This window comes from Cibotium barometz, chromosome 49, assembly GCF_041138505.1.
Source record: "Cibotium barometz isolate CiBa-2024 chromosome 49, ASM4113850v1, whole genome shotgun sequence".
NCBI lineage: Eukaryota > Viridiplantae > Streptophyta > Polypodiopsida > Cyatheales > Cibotiaceae > Cibotium > Cibotium barometz.
Genome location: NC_141094.1, coordinates 34,469,482 through 34,484,133, shown reverse-complemented (window position 1 = coordinate 34,484,133; position 14,652 = coordinate 34,469,482). Strand labels below are relative to the sequence as shown.

The 14,652-nt window shown below is 45.4% G+C and overlaps 1 protein-coding gene across 2 annotated transcripts in view; it reads left to right on the top strand.

Annotated features, from left to right (window-relative positions):
- The window catches only part of LOC147610524 (uncharacterized), a 48,577-nt gene that overhangs the window by 18,059 nt on the left and 15,866 nt on the right, over positions 1 to 14,652 (top strand). For both annotated transcript variants that reach the window (XM_086785925.1, XM_086785926.1), the window contains exons 3-4: positions 1,080 to 1,352; positions 1,587 to 1,742. In XM_086785925.1, the coding sequence (XP_086642051.1) occupies positions 1,080 to 1,352; positions 1,587 to 1,742 (429 nt within the window). The remainder of the gene's footprint in view (positions 1 to 1,079; positions 1,353 to 1,586; positions 1,743 to 14,652) is intronic.

The window sequence follows — 14,652 nt, the reverse complement described above, 5'->3', positions numbered from 1 at the left end:
GATAAAAGTCAATCAAAGGAGCTTTTACAGGTAAACTATGCATTGATGTCTCGTATCATTCGGGACAAAGAGCCTACTTCAGTTAAGGAAACTCTTTCCCAAGAGACTTGGAGGAAAGCCATGCAAGTGGAACTTGAAGCCATATGAGAAGAATAACACTTGGGAGTTGGTTCCGAGGCCGTCAAAACCGTCAATCATTGGTGTCAAGTGGGTCTACAAGACCAAGTATACATCTGATGGGTCGGTGGACAAGCACAAGGGTAGACTTGTGGCTTAGGGCTATGCTCAGCGGCTTGGCATCAATTATGATGACACTTTTGCACTGACAGCTAGGATGACCACGATTCGGACAATTCTTGACCTTGCCTCTTCTCAGCAGTGGCCGGTGGTGGAATGGTAAAGTCAGCTATCAGCAAGGCTAGTTCCGGCGATCCCATAAGGTAATCGACTGTGCTGGAGCCCCCCCCTTGTACGGAAAACCTTACTTGCTCTCCATGCATCCATATATGGTTGCCTTCTATGGCCGTTTTCCGACATAGTATGGTGGTGTCGGCCTTGGTGGACTCTTCTTGCAGCCCGACCACATGCACATGTAATGCCTGAATCTCCCTTCTTTTATTCTCCTCAATGGTGGCATGAATAATAGTGGGGGTAAGCACACACGTGCATTTGGTTCTGTATTTGCATTGTCGAGCACTTTTTTCAATTCCCCTTGCAATCTGTCCCACTGGTGAAGACGAGTGCGCGATGAAGTAAGGGTGGGAGTGGCTTCTGGTTGATGGTCCAACCCTTAGTCCAGGGTTGCGTTGCAGATGTGTAGAGGGGCGCAGGCGAAGTGGGACGGGCGGGCAGAGGGCGGCACTGGCAGTGCGAACGAGATGCGGACACAGTATAGCGGCGGAAGTGACAGGCGGCGAACAAGATGTGGAGCAGAGGGGCACAGGGGAAGTGGGATGGGCGGGCAGAGGGGGCACTGGCACAGAGAGAGAGAGAGAGAGAGAGAGAGAGAGAGAGAGAGAGAGTCGTTTAACCTAATTTCAGCTCAGTTTGTGTCTAACCAAGTTCATGTGGTGATTCAGGTCGATAATTTCATCCACGCAGACATGCACCCTGGCAACATTTTGGTTCGTGTTGAAAGAAAAAGAAATCGCCCTGGAAAAAGACTGTTTCCTTCAAAACCGCATGTTATTTTCCTTGATGTGGGTATGACAGCGGAGCTTTCTGGTAATGATCGCACCAATCTTCTGGATTTCTTTAAGGCAGTGGCACTCAGAGATGGGCGGATAGCTGCAGAGTGTGCTCTCAAGTTTTCAAGAGACCAGTCTTGCCCGAATCCAGCAGCATTTATTGAGGTACATACCATATCTGCATGTTCATAGGGTAGCATGCACAATGTGCAGTACTCTTTCTCTCTCTCACTGTGTGATAAACCACCCCCCCCTCCCCTCCCCTCTCTTTTTTTCCCCCTCTCCCCATGCTACATTTTTAATCTTTATTTCTGTTCTATATGTGCTTTTCTTATTGAAATAGGCTCTATTCCACAAATTTGAAAGGGTTTAAGTTTTATGTGATTTCTGCCCTTGCAGGAAGTTGAGTCTTCCTTCAAGCTCTGGGGTTCTGAGGAGGGAGATGATATACATCCAGGAGATTGTATGCAGGACCTTTTGGAGCAGGTCAGAAGACACAGGGTGAATATTGATGGTGATGTTTGTACTGTAATGGTTACCACGATGGTACTAGAGGTATGCTCTTGCTATAGCTAGGGATTCAATTTGAAAGAACTGTGATCTAGACATTGTTCATGTCTATTGCTGCTCCATTAATTATCCTTGCAACCATCCATAAGAACCTTGTCTATTGGAGTGCCACTTGCCTCTCCTTGGGAGGCTGCATGGTTGATGTGCTACTTGTCCGTAAGTGAAACATCACCTCTTTCTCACAGTTAGTATTGGCAAAATTTGGAGAGTGGTTCACAACTTTCTTTGCTCAGGAAAAGGTGGCAGTAGAAATGTCAGAGCTAAAGTGGGTTGGCTATTTCCTGTCTGATACTGCTCACTTCTTGTTTTTGTGTACTTATGCACCCCTTGTCTGGGTTGCTTCTGTGGTTAGCTGCATTGTGCACAGCAGCATGATTTTCGTGGCAGTCCAGACCTAGGAAAACCTAGTGTGTAGTGGGACCATGGGGTGTGGTAGGGGAAGACCCCACGCTAGCCCCCCCTGACCACAGCCACCCTTCATTTGACCACATGGCACGGCTGCTTCACCTATGCTACTCATTCAGACAGGCACATTGGCCAGCTTAGGGTACAGTTCATCTCAGGGTCCTGGCAGCACCTTTAGAGAGAGGCAGTCTGTTTTGACTCCCCTCTATTATCCCCAACTTTACCAATTTGCTCCAATTTTCCCCAATATTGCCAGTCCCCCCTCCGCGCTCGAAAGCAAATAAATTTGAGTTTAATTATGATTATATTGTCTTAATACTATACTAGTGCTGGGGTTCGAAACCCAGACGAAGTTGCCCACATCTTTGTCCAATTTTGTCCCAAGTTTTTCCATTTGTTTATATTTTTCCCCAGCCCCGGTTTGCTGAAATTTGCCCCAATTTTGCCAATTTTCCTCAGTTTTGCCAATTTGTCCCAATTTGCTAAATTGTTCTAATTTTGCTAGTTGGCCCCAAATCTTCGTCATTACACGCTTCATTTTCGAGTGGTTTCTACAAGCTTTTAAATATTTAAAATTCATGTAAATATTAATTTTTTGAAACCTCAGGGTTCCAAGGTGCCCACATCTTTGTCCAATTTTGCCCCAAGTTTTTCCATTTGTTTATATTTTCCCCCAGCCCCGGTTTGTTGAAATTTGCCCCAATTTTGCCAATTTTCCTCAGTTTTGCCAGTTTGTCCCAATTTGCTAAATTGTTCTAATTTTGCCAGTTGGCCCCAAATTTTCGTCATTACACGCTTCATTTTCGAGTGGTTTCTACAAGCTTTTAAATATTTAAAATTCATGATAATATTAATTTTTTGAAACCTCGGGGTTCCATAGCCGAGAGGGTGAAATGTTTTGAAACCAAGCCCCAAAAACCTCGAAACGTTTCTTGCAACTATGACATTGCACCTGCATACTTAACAAGGCAAGACAAGGCTTTATTTTTTTTAAAGAGGGACAAATTACTTTTCTAATTGGGTGGTGTGCACATATCCCAATCTAATGACCCATCCAACAGCGCTTCGTATTCTCATTGAAGTCCAAGCATCTGTCCATGTGGTGCGGACTCAGTGGGTGGAGGCAACTGTCACCATTTGGCCACCCGAATGGTTTACTCTTGCTTTCACACTATGTACATATTGGATTGGTATCCATGGCTTATGGAATGTGCCTATGCATGTGATTGACACGTGTCATGGTGTATAGTTGGATATGATATTCCGTTGGAACTTGAGGTTATCATGCCTGGAATATCTGGAGGACTTGGCTTTCTGCTGGGACTTGTGCCTTTGTGTACATGCCCGGAAACGCCTGGAGGATTGGCTTTCCACTGGGTCTGGTATCGCATATACTTGCCTGGAAATGAATGGGGGAGATAATTAGGGTTAGAGATTCATGTGGGAGACATACACAGAGAGAACAAGGGAGAGAGAGAGAGAGAGTTGTGGGGATAAGTCAACTCACCAAGATGAGTGTGTGACTCCCCTATCACACATGTATATTGCACTAGTACACATAGTGCACTTAGTACATTAAAAGTACTAAGTGTACTATGTACTATAACTTATGGGCTTGTACACACTATTAAGGGTGGGCATAATGCCTTTACCCCAACAACCTCCCACTTAAAGGCAAAGTGCCCTTAAGTAAAGGAAAAGAAAAATCAGAATATACATGATAATATACAAGGCCATATCAAGGCTGAAACTGGCCTCATCCAATGCCCATCAAGTGTCTGCAATGAGCAAATCGCTCTGGAGGCAAACTCTTTGTCAACAGATCAGCCGGGTTGTCATCCGTATGAATCTTAACAAGCTGAATTTGCTTGTTCTCTATCACCTCTATGATGAAGTGATACTTCACATCCACATGCTTCGTCTTTGCATGAAAGACAGGGTTCTTTGCCAACTGGATGGCACTCTGACTGTCACAATGCAACAATGGAATATCCCCTGTATAGCCCAAATCAACCACTAACCGAGATAGCCATAATGCCTCCTTGCAAGCCTCTGTGGCTGCAATATACTCGGTCTCTGTAGTAGATAAGGCAGTGCACTTTTGCATCCTGGATATCCATGACACAGCACCTCCTGTGAATGTAAACACATAACCGGTAGTAGACTTCCTGTTATCTGGATGACCGGCATAATCCGAATCTGTGTAACCATGCACTAATGCATCCTGTTTGCCAAAAAAAATGCACATATCCTTTGTGCCCTTCAGGTATCTCATGACACCTTTCACTGCTTCCCAATGCTTCTTGCCAGGTTTGGCCATGTATCTAGAAACCACTCCCATTGCAAATGCAATGTCCGGCCTAGTAGCAACCATGGCATACATGAGACTGCCACAAGCTAAAGCATACGGAATCTTGGCCATATCAGCCCTGTCTCTATTTGACTGTGGGCTGTCCATAGCACTGAGTTTCACATATGGAGGCAAAGGAGTACTAGTCTTCTTCCCCCCGTCCATATTGAACCTCTGCAAGACTTTGCCAATGTATTCCTTCTGAGACAAATACAACACATGCTGATTTCTGTCCCGAAGTATCCGCATACCCAAAATGTGATTTGCATCACCCAAATCCTTCATATCAAAGGTTTGATGCAGCCTCTGCTTTAAGGCATCCATCTCCTTACGAGATTTCCCAGCAATCAACATATCATCAACATACAAGATGAGGATCAATAGACTGCCATCCAAAGCTTTCTTGGTGTATAAGCAGTGATCTATGTCACTTCTCCTGAATTTCTGGGATTTCATGAATGTATCAAATTTATGATACCATTCCCTTGGTGCCTGTTTGAGCCCATAAAGACTCTTTTTCAGCTTGCATACAAGCTTCTCCTTTCCACTTACTGCATAACCCTCTGGCTGTTGCATATATATCTCCTCATGGAGATCACCGTGAAGAAAAGCAGTCTTCACATCCATCTGAATCAAGTCCAGATCATCATGTGCAACCAAAGCTAACACAGCTCTAAGTGTGGTCATTTTGACCACTGGAGAGAAGATCTCATCAAAGTCCACACCATATTCCTGCTTGAAGCCCTTAGCCACTAACCTGGCTTTGTATCTTGGCTTTGCATCAGGTGCAACTTTGAGCCTGTAAACCCACTTGCATGGCAAAACCTTCTTGCCTGCAGGCAAATGCACCAACTTCCATGTTCCATTTTTGTGCAGAGAATCCATCTCTGACTTCATGGCACGCTCCCAAAGAGCCTTGTCTGTTCTCTGTAAAGCCTCCTTATAACATGAGGGCTCCCCACAGTCAGTGAGCATCAAGTAGTCAACCCCTGGAACAAACCTGTCAAGGGCTCTGGAGGGTCTAGTGGACCTCCGTACCCAATGACCATCATTTGCAGGTTGCTGTCCAGCCTGCATATCACCCATTGGTGGCTCCTGTTCCATGCCATAAGGCTGAAAAATCATGCCCGGTATCTCCTCTAACTGTGGTATATCCATAGGGATATCTTCTGCCATCTCTGGCTGTCCATTTGGACCATTTTCAGCGCCATTTAAGGGCTGGTTTTGCTGCTGTAATGGCTGATTTACAGCCCTTGGTTGTTGTCCATGATGTTCATCATCATCAAAGATGACTCTGCCAGGCTCCTGTTGCCTTGCAGGCTCCTTATACATGCATGTTTCATCAAAAATGACATCATTGCTGCGTATAATCTTTCTATTCACTGGATCCCAAAGTCTATACCACATTTCACCTTTGTCACCATATCCTAGGAATATGCATTTGTGAGACTTAGGATCAAGTTTGGTGCGCATTTCCCTGCGTATGTGCACGTACGCAACGCAACCAAACACTCTCAAGTGCTTGTATGACGGAGGCTTCCCTGTCCATACTTCCTCTGGCACTTTCCCACCAAGCCTCGTGTTAGGTGACCTGTTTATAAGATGAACGGCTGTCATAACAGCTTCAGCCCAAAAACCATGAGGTAATGCAGCATGTGACAACATAGAACGGACCTTCTCTTGAATGGTCCTGTTCATCCTCTCTGCTGTCCCGTTTTGTGGAGGATCATAAGGAGTAGAGAGCTCCCTCTTGATGCCTTTAGCATCACAAAAGTCCTGAAACTGTTTGGACATATACTCTCCCCCATTGTCGGAACGCAAAGCCTTCAGTGTTTTGCCAATTTGATTCTCAACAAGAGCAACAAACTTCTCAAACACTGAGAATGTATCACTCTTCAAACGAAGAGGATAAACCCACACCTTGCGTTTGGCATCATCTATAAAAGACACAAAATATTTTGCCCCTCCCAAAGAAAGCTGAGGCATCTCACATACATCTGTATGCACAAGCTCTAACTGAGCATCTTTCTGTCCAAGAGCTTTCTTGTGGGGGCACTGGAGTTGCCTGCCATATATACAATGCTCACAAAACTGAAAACTTGAAAACTTTAGAGAAGGCAAGTAACCCAAACGAGACAATTGCTCCATTCCTTTGACACTCATGTGTCCCAACCGGCTATGCCACATAGAAATTTCCGGCAGCTCGGTTGCATTTACATTAGCATGGTGACAAACACCTGCATGCATGAAGTAAAGAGTGTCCACCTTAGAGCCTCTGGCAACAACCAGTGAGCCCTTACTAATCTTCCACTTTCCACGACCAAATGTGGTAACATAATCAGCATCATCAAGCTGTCCAGTAGAAAGCAGATTCTTCTTGATCTCAGGCACATGCCTGACATCATGGAGCATAAGCTGTGAGCCATCTGAAAACACAAGCCTCACATCACCTCTGCCAAGAATCTTGCATGCATGGTTATCACCCAAATAAACCACTCCTTCATTGCGAGCAGTATACTTGATAAACAAGTCTCTGCAACCTGTGACATGAAAGGAGGCACCTGAATCAATGATCCATGAGTGCATACCATGACCATCTCCTGTAAGAAGTGAACGGGCATCAAGTGAAGATGTGAATAGGACCTCATCCTCACTGTCACCTGCATGTGACACATTGATTTCTTCAATCTTGACTCCACTTTTGCCCTTTGGCTTTACATCTTTGGCTTCATCTTTGTCTTTGTCTTTGCCTTTTCCCTTTTCCTTTTGATCATTTTTCCATTTGTAGCATTGCTTTTTAATGTGTCCCTTCTTGCCACAATAATGGCATTCCAAATCCTTTTTGGAGCGGGACTTGCTCCTTCCCCGTTCTTGGCTTTTACCCCTTTGCTGGGATCTCCCACGTGCATTCATTGCATTGGACTTTCCAACAGAATTGTTCTTCCTGTTCATCTCTTCTTGAAGAAGAGTACCCTCAACATCTGCATCTGACAGCATAGCATTCGAATTGCTAGTGGCTGTCCTGAATGTGTCCCAACTCTCTGGTAAAGTGCATAAGAGAAAAGTGGCTTTGAACTCATCGTCCATTGCCAACTTTTGATTTATAACTTGGCTAACAATACCATTAAACTCATTTAGATGGGCTGTCATAGACGCCCCTTCCTTCATCTGAAGACCTATGAGTTTCTTCAACCAATACACTTTGCTTGAGGCACTTTGCTGGGCATACAAGTCCTGCAATCTCTGCCACATTCCCCAAGCTATCTTCTCTTCACGAATGCTGAAAAGTAAAGAGTCTGACACAGATAACATGATAGTAGATCTTGCCAGCTCATCCATATCTTCCCACTCTTCAGCAGTAAGAGAAGCGGACATCACGCCCCTTTCTTTGATAGACTTGTGCTGCTTCTTCTGGAGCAACACATTATAGCACTGGGTTTGCCAAATATCATAATTATGTGAGCCTTCAAGCTTCTTGATGTGAAGCAATGAAGAGCTCTCACCTGTGGTTGCCATAGCAATATGCAACATGTCAATGCCTGACTCCCTGCAAGTGTGCAAACACTGCACCAAAAGCACACAAAGTGCTCACAGTTGTTCTCCCAAGCTTTATCTCCCACTGCGGAAGCACAAATGCAACTCTACTCCCACTGTATGTGATGAAATCACCAAAATCTGGTTGCTGCAGATTTAGGACAGCACCTTAAATGTGCTCTGTTGCCCTTCCAAAGTACTGTACAGCAGTACTAAGTGCTCACCAATAATGTACCAAACCTGTACCGGCAAGTACAGCAGCTGAAATTGAGCCTTTTGGTCACTCAAATCAGTGTACAGCCATGCCAAAACTTGTACAAAGCTGTACCAAATCTGTACCAACAGGTACAGTAGCAATAAATGCTCTCCTGGCTGTACAAAAGAGTGAAAATCAGACTTTTACAGTCCCGAACACTGCATACAACAGTTTCGAACAGAAATTGGGCAAAAGCCCCTTGATTGCAAGCTGATTTCTGAGGATTCAAGGCATAAATGTCTTGCCTGCTGCTTTGCCAAGCTCAACAAGCATACGATCTTGAAAAGCCCCTTGATTTAAGATCAATTGCTGATCATACATGGTACATTGACGCACATTAAGGCATCCAGAGTGTTCACAGTGCTTCCCCCTGGCCACATATACATCTAATACATGAAAGCCCCTTGATTTAAAGGCACATTGAGTGCTTGACAGGCATCAACACATTGCCCAAAGCATCAAATGCGATTGCCTGCATGCAAATCAATCCAATCGGCACAAAAGCCCCTTGATTTGCACTGCAATTTGCTGCAATTTTACCCAAATGTGCGATTTCTCACATCGTACAGCATGTATGAATGCTTAATTGCACAATTACATCAAAAGCCCCAAATTTCGACATCCAATTTCCTGCAAATTGATCCTGATTGTGACCAATGTCACCCAATTTTGCCAATTCTGATTCAAAAATTGAGCAATATGGCACCTGACCTGCTCAATTGATGATTGTACCTGCTCAATTGCAAATTGGGCATGCAAATTCCAAAAGATTGAAGCAAATACCTCAGGTAATTTTCTGATTTTTGTTGCAGGAAAGAGGAGTTGATGATGCTGCTGCTGCTGTTCTGGTGAATTCAGGCGATTTCTGATTGCAGTGGGGTCGTGATGATGCTGCTGTAGCTGCAGTTCGTGTACGGATGGCTGGCTGCGCCTGGTTGGCTGAGCAGCCCTTTGCGCTGCTCTGATACCAGTTGAATGGGGGAGATAATTAGGGTTAGAGATTCATGTGGGAGACATACACAGAGAGAACAAGGGAGAGAGAGAGAGAGAGTTGTGGGGATAAGTCAACTCACCAAGATGAGTGTGTGACTCCCCTATCACACATGTATATTGCACTAGTACACATAGTGCACTTAGTACATTAAAAGTACTAAGTGTACTATGTACTATAACTTATGGGCTTGTACACACTATAAGGGTGGGCATAATGCCTTTACCCCAACAGGAAACGCCTGGTCTTATATGGTTTCATGAATGGAAATTGCTCATGCCAATTATGCATTGCATAGCATCTTTATGTGCTTGCTTGCAATTAAAATTGCATGCTGTTTTCATGCTTGCTTGACGAATGTGTAGTTCCGGGTAAGGGGACGTCTGCCCGTGAACCGTGCGTGTGAAACTGTCTGCTGACATGGTTGTGTGGCATGTGAACAGGTGGTAAGTATTACCCAATCTAGGCTCAAATAGCCCTTAGGACTTAGCCAATATTTATAAGTGAGTGCGTTCCCACTTCATTAAAGTTTAGGTGCCCAAAAGTCACTTATAAATTATGACCGCTTCCAAGTTCACACTCACTGAAGTCCCGAGGCGGACAAGACTCAATGTCCAGGACCTGATCCTCCCTTTTTACTCATAAATGGGCATCTCCCAATGTCCCTTCACCTGATTAGACCCCAATTCACTTACTTATTAAGAGAAAATTCGTGTTTTCTCTTCATGAGGATTTTTGGAGGCTGAAAACTCTGTTTTTCCACCATTTCTCTCCATTTTCAAGCTCTCCATAGCCATACCCAACTTGCTAGGGTGTTTTCCAAGCTTCCAAGAGTGTTTCCAAGTGCTAATCACTCTCCTACTCACTCCCAATGACTGAAATTCAGCAAAACAGCTCTCATTTTTGCTGTAATTTCTGGTCTTTTTGTCGAAAACCCTAATTTCAGCCTTCGTTTCTCAAGTTGAACCATAGGGGAAGCTTTCCCAGGATTCCCTTCATCCTCTTGAAGACTTTTGTCGCGAAGGATTGCAGCAAATCAAAGATATCAACACTTCTAAAGCTTCCAACGCGAAGGCTTCCGCTTGCAACAACTTCTATGAAGACTGGTAAGCTAATTGGACAATGTGTTGTCATTACTCATTCAGTAGAAGGGCAAGACTCCTTGTTTAGCCGCCCTGTGTAGTATTTCTCTTGTCCTATGTGCTCTTGAAGATGTTGCTACCTTGCTTGGTAGAACATAGAGCCAATGGTAGAGAATATGGGCACTGAAGTCGGGCCGGGCATCAAGGCAGCTCCTTGGTGATCTACATCGACATACCATTGTTTTCTAAATGCTGAATTTCATATGCATTGGCATGGAGGATTTGGCAATGGATGCCCGTGAAGCTATGTATTGAATTTCTCCAATAGTAATACAATTTACTCAAGGGAGGGGTCGGCCGTTCGGCTCATTGTGTGTCTCTTGTCAATTCAGCAATTTACTTCTTGTATTTGAGTTCATGTATGTCAAATGCCATTGCCGGCTGAAAATGTACATGCACAACACATGCAACATAGGCTGCAATTTTTTGTTGGTGGAGGTATTCCGCGTATCTCTCATGCCACTCATGCCGTCGAGTGTGCTCGTGAGGGAGAAGTTATGGCTGAAAATGTATCAATGCATGTTGAGGGGCCAGCCATGCCTCATGCTTACAGGGCACATGTATCTATGCCTTATGCGTCATCTTTTGGTCCAAAAATGATAGCAGTCACAGGGACTGTCCCAATGGATAAACATGGGGGAAAACATGTTAAGAATTACACACATGCATCAAAGTCTCGTGACTTCAAAGCCGGAGACAAATCTGTGAAGTTTGACATATATCATGGGGAATATGATGTATCAAAGGCACTTGCTTTTATTGCCTAGTTTGATATTGCTTTCAGTGATGGGCACTGCTGCCCATTGGTGGCTCACGGAGAAACTCTCACCGAATCCTGTTAGATCATGGGAAGAGTTCAAGGAGAGGTTCTATGCTCAATTCTTGCCTCCCAATGCATTGAATGAGATAACAATGAAGTGGGATTGGGTCATAGTTACCACGGAACGGGAACGTTCCAGGAACGTCGGATGCTGGGACAAGAGCGGGAACGGGAACAGGAACGGGAACGGGAGCGGATCGGGAACGTCGCGGAACGCCACGTCATATGACATGTCAGCATATGACATAAAATGACAAAACATTTAAAATATCCAAGATTAAACTTTAAAGTCTTAAACATTAAAAATTTGAAGAGTCCAGACTCCAAATAGAAACTGAAAAGAAAGTACATCGCATGTGGATATATAGAAACTGAAAAAGAAAGTACATCGCATGACAAGTACAAAACTAGCCTCAAGGGCCAAGGTAACTGGTGAGTCAAAGACTAGTCATCAGCAAGTGGAATCTCATCCTCCTGTCCAGGCTGTCCCTCAATCTGCTCATCCTCACGCTGCTCCACATCATCCTCTCTCCTCACCATCATTGTCATCAAGATCAAGGCAAAATCCAATAAATGGCTCTGGAGTACACTCAGCCCTGAACTTGTTAAGCAAACGCAAGTTTGCATTAACAAATACAAGGTCATTTGCCTTCTGGACACCAAGCCTGTTCCTCTTCTTGCTTGCAATGTTCCCAAAACTGCTCCATAAGCGCTCACATGGCGAGGAGCTAGCATCCTGGCTAAGCACTCGAATGGCCAATCTTTGCAGCAATGGTGTATCTGTCCCATAATCCTCCCACCACCGTGTACTGGATATCTTGAACCTTTTGTCGATAGAAGGAAAGGTCTTCACGAACCCTCCTCCTATCATCTGCACAGGGTACAAGCTTCCTCAAGATATCCTCCCAACCCTGCACAACCTCTGCATCTGTCTCTTGTCCTTTGCCTTGAAATTCTGGATCCACCACAAATGCAGCAGCCTCTAATGCAGAGTGATACTCTGTCCACCTGCCTGTCGCAAGACGAGATAGCTCCTGTCTCCTACCCCCATCCAAAGTCTGTAGAGATAGGATTCTCTCAATCATCCTGTCCATCCCCTCATACACCTTGCCAATGCAAGGCTCATCTCCATCAAGAAGCCTCAACATAAGAATGATTGGCCGCACAACCTGCAACAATACCTCAACAGTGTCCCAAAAAGTGTCATCAAGAACTATGGACTTGCATCGAATACCTGCCACTGAGGTACGCTCTCGCCATGCATCCCACTCCTCACAAACTACAAGCTGCCTCAAATGATTCTTCACTTCAAAAAGACGCTTTAGCATAAGGAAATTATATGCAAAGCGTGTATCTAAATACTTTAAGAGATCCTTTGGGGATCTCTGTCGAAATACAGCCAAAATGTAGTGGTGGCGAGTGATAAATGAAACAATGTGATTGCCCATTTCAATAGAAGGCTCCACCCACTGCATCTTACCAATATCTTTGAGGAGATTGTTGAGCCCATGTGACATGCAAGGAGTGAAGCAAATATGTGGGTACCTATCCTCAATGATCCTCCCTGCTGCCCTGTTTGAGTTCTCTCCATCAGAAACAAACTGGATGACATTATTGGGACCCACGTAATCAATGGCTTCACTCCAAATATTTGCCAGTCTCTCTGCAGTTTTGCCCGCCTCTGAATTGTCAATAGCTTTAATAAAAAAGCTACATCCTCTGGAGTACGCAAGGATACCCTGAATGGAGCGGCTCCTAGTGTCACTCCAACCATCACCCATGATAGTGACGCCACATCTACGCCATACATCCTGAATGGGTCCCAAGGCATCCTCTATGGCCGTCCTCTCTGTGGCTAGAAGTGTAGTGCGCAATGCCTCGGATGAGGGTGGAGCATAGCCAAGTCCGAAAGAAGCAATCCTTTTCACCATATCTGCAAAGTATGGGTTGCGGGCCTTTACCAAAGGAACATATGCAGCATAAAAAAACCGTGCCACTGATGCATCTACTTGTGCCCTCCTCCCAGGGTGCCATGATGCCACAAGACTAGCCTGCACTGGACCTCGTGAAGCCTGCGTCTGGGAAGCATTTGTTTCATGTGCGGATGGCTGTGGAGCAGCCCCAAATAATGGGGTAGATGCACTCGCTGAAGATGCCACGCCTGCAGGTGTAGCTGATGATGATGTACCTCGAGGATCAAGAACAGAGGGCCGACTCCCTGCTGCATCAAGTCTATCTGCAAGTGCCTGCAATCGTATGATATATGCTCCTGACACTGTAGGGCAAACAGAAATGCCTTTGCCTCTAACCCCCAACAAATGGGCTCGCACACGATCCGTGCCTCCAGTCTTAATGGATCCACAAAAGTGGCACTTCCACTTGCGTGACCCTCCTCCTCTTGCACTATCATATCTGGACACAAGATCCACCTCATTCCACCAAGGGGATCTGTTTTCTGCATCTATGCCACGAGGAGGTGCCATTGAAATTGATAAATGGCTGAAAATTAAAAAAAACATGCAAAATGCCCTTGCATGAGACATAAGTAAAGTGTCCACAAAGTGGAAAAAAACGCAGCAAACTAGAATCTCCAAAATCCAATGTTCATTGCGTCAAATTTAAATCTTACCTGCTCAAGACTCGAGTGCCACCCGAGCAAAAGAAGGGGCCAACTTGCCAAGGCCCAAGAGGAGGGGCCAAGAGGAGGTAGGGAGAGTGTGCACTGTGGGGCAGCCAAGGCTCAAGGTAGGGAGAGTGTGGGGCAGCCAAGAGGAAGGGTGGGGTAGTAGGTGGAATGGAGATTGTGGGGCAGCCAAGAGGAAGGGTGGAGGTAGGGAGAGCACTCAAGCAGCAGGCTCAGCCAACAAAACAAGCGCAACAGCGAATAGAAGCCGTACGCTGGATAAAAACTGCCGCCGGCGACTTAGCGAAAATGCGCTTTTTTCGGAACGCCCGGAACGTGTGTTCCGCCCTAGCGTTCCGGCGTTCCGACAGATGTTCCGCCACGTTCCCCGGCGATTGCGCCGTTCCGGCTCCCGTTTCCGCGTTCCGGGCACGCCTTGAGCTTCGGAGCGGCGTTCCGGTGTTCCAGAAAGGCGGAACGCCGTTCCGCGGTAACTATGGATTGGGTAAAGCAAAATGAGGGGGAATCAGTAAATGCATATGTACAAAAGTTTTGGAAAGTGCTCTTGGAGGTGTCTCCATTTATGCATGTCACCGAGGCGGAAAGGAAGAGAAGGTTTCAATCGGGATTGCAACCCGTGTACAAAGCGGGATTACAAATGTATCCTGGTCATACCTTACACCAATTAATCGCAGCCGCCACCGCCACCGAGCAATTGAAACTCAAATTGAGTCGATCCAATAAGGCTAAACCCTCATTTCAAGGCAAAGAGAG